This window comes from Echinococcus granulosus (assembly GCF_000524195.1).
Source record: "Echinococcus granulosus chromosome Unknown EG_S00341, whole genome shotgun sequence".
Lineage (NCBI taxonomy): Eukaryota > Metazoa > Platyhelminthes > Cestoda > Cyclophyllidea > Taeniidae > Echinococcus > Echinococcus granulosus.
Genome location: NW_020170721.1, coordinates 4070 through 5390, shown reverse-complemented (window position 1 = coordinate 5390; position 1321 = coordinate 4070). Strand labels below are relative to the sequence as shown.

At 44.7% G+C, this 1321-nt stretch overlaps 1 protein-coding gene across 1 annotated transcript; it reads right to left on the bottom strand. All coding sequences in view use genetic code 11, as the record gives it.

The window, feature by feature from the left end:
• Nucleotides 1-829: 829 nt before the first annotated feature.
• On the bottom strand, nucleotides 830-1223 carry EGR_11037 (hypothetical protein; the record flags this gene model as incomplete). Its single annotated transcript, XM_024500286.1, has 3 exons — nucleotides 830-871; nucleotides 957-1129; nucleotides 1202-1223. The coding sequence occupies 3 exons, from the start codon at nucleotides 1221-1223 to the stop codon at nucleotides 830-832; spliced, it is 237 nt and encodes a 78-aa protein (XP_024345299.1).
• Nucleotides 1224-1321: the final 98 nt, after the last annotated feature.

Below are 1321 nucleotides of genomic sequence, written 5' to 3'. Positions count from 1 at the left end.
AATTCTTTATTGTCAATGGGCCTATTTTCCGATGCAGGCTATCACCTCTTATTTAAAGTTGGCAATTTGACAAATTGCAGCAAAATGGGTTGCAAAGTCCCTGTAATCAGCCAAATGGAATGGTACCCACTCAGTGGATAGATCTCACATATCCAGTTGTCAGTGGTGGCAGTCTATGCAAATGCTTGTCCATCCCTGAAGCCGAAGCAACTGTCACTCCAGTCCATTTTGAAGTCTGTATTTTAAGTCAGCTTTAGCAAAAACAGTGGTCTCTCCCATCTACTTCACTCTGACGCGATTTGCAGTATCACTGGCAATTGTCAGTAGGCAAGATGGGTTGTCATGTAACAGGATGGAGCAGGTGGTTCAAACCCGCACCAACTCATTCCACAACTTCCCTTCCCATCCAACCACATTCTCCTCAAGTGGACAGTGCCCACCACCTCCATCCAATGAAGCAACTCACAGTCTCAATCCTCATCCACACACCTCCCCACCTGCAAATGCAGCAATCTGCTCCGATGGAGTCCCTTGAAATACGGGATATAGTGGCTCCGAATGGAGTTAGCATTAATGAGTAGATCATAATGTAGTCATGTGGCCCATCTTCTCCAACCGCAGTGCGACGAATGAACTACTGAAAGTGGAAGCAAACACCAACTGCTCCGTTTGCCATGCCTACTAGATATCACAGAGCCACCAGAAATAGGAAAGGGCATTTGTTTAATCAGAACAATTGAACTGATATGTGTGTAGAAGAGAGGTGACACGAAAATAAAGAGGGTGTTTATAAGGGCTACATCGATATTCTCCTGCCTCCACAACTTGTTCACAAGCAAATCACCAGCATCACAATCACAATGAGAGCGACCTGAAAGGTAGAGGTGAAGTGTTAAAGGAAATGACTTCACTTCACTCTGTATGGTGATGCTACAAAGGACGGGTTTGGGACTCACCTGCGACAGAATAGCGCAAATGGAAACAATCAACAAACTCTGCATATTTGATGCGGTAAAAGTGACGATTTTGTCTCTGCATCCTGGCACATTGGCCGATTGAGCTGCCTTAGAATCACAAGGACCAGTCGTTATGTTGCAACATTGTATTGCCGGCGGCTTGCCAAGTTTATCTAAAGTAAATGCGAAATTGTATAAAAGGGACAACTGCGGGAGCAACTGTGGCGAATTATTCGCGAACCCACCGAAATCGCTGTAGCCATCCATGCCGCAGCATGTCGGACCTATCTGTTACAAAAAAAGCCAAGTCAAAGGCATATGATTGATGCCATTTTAAACATGGTAGCAAATAAATCCTTTTAGTT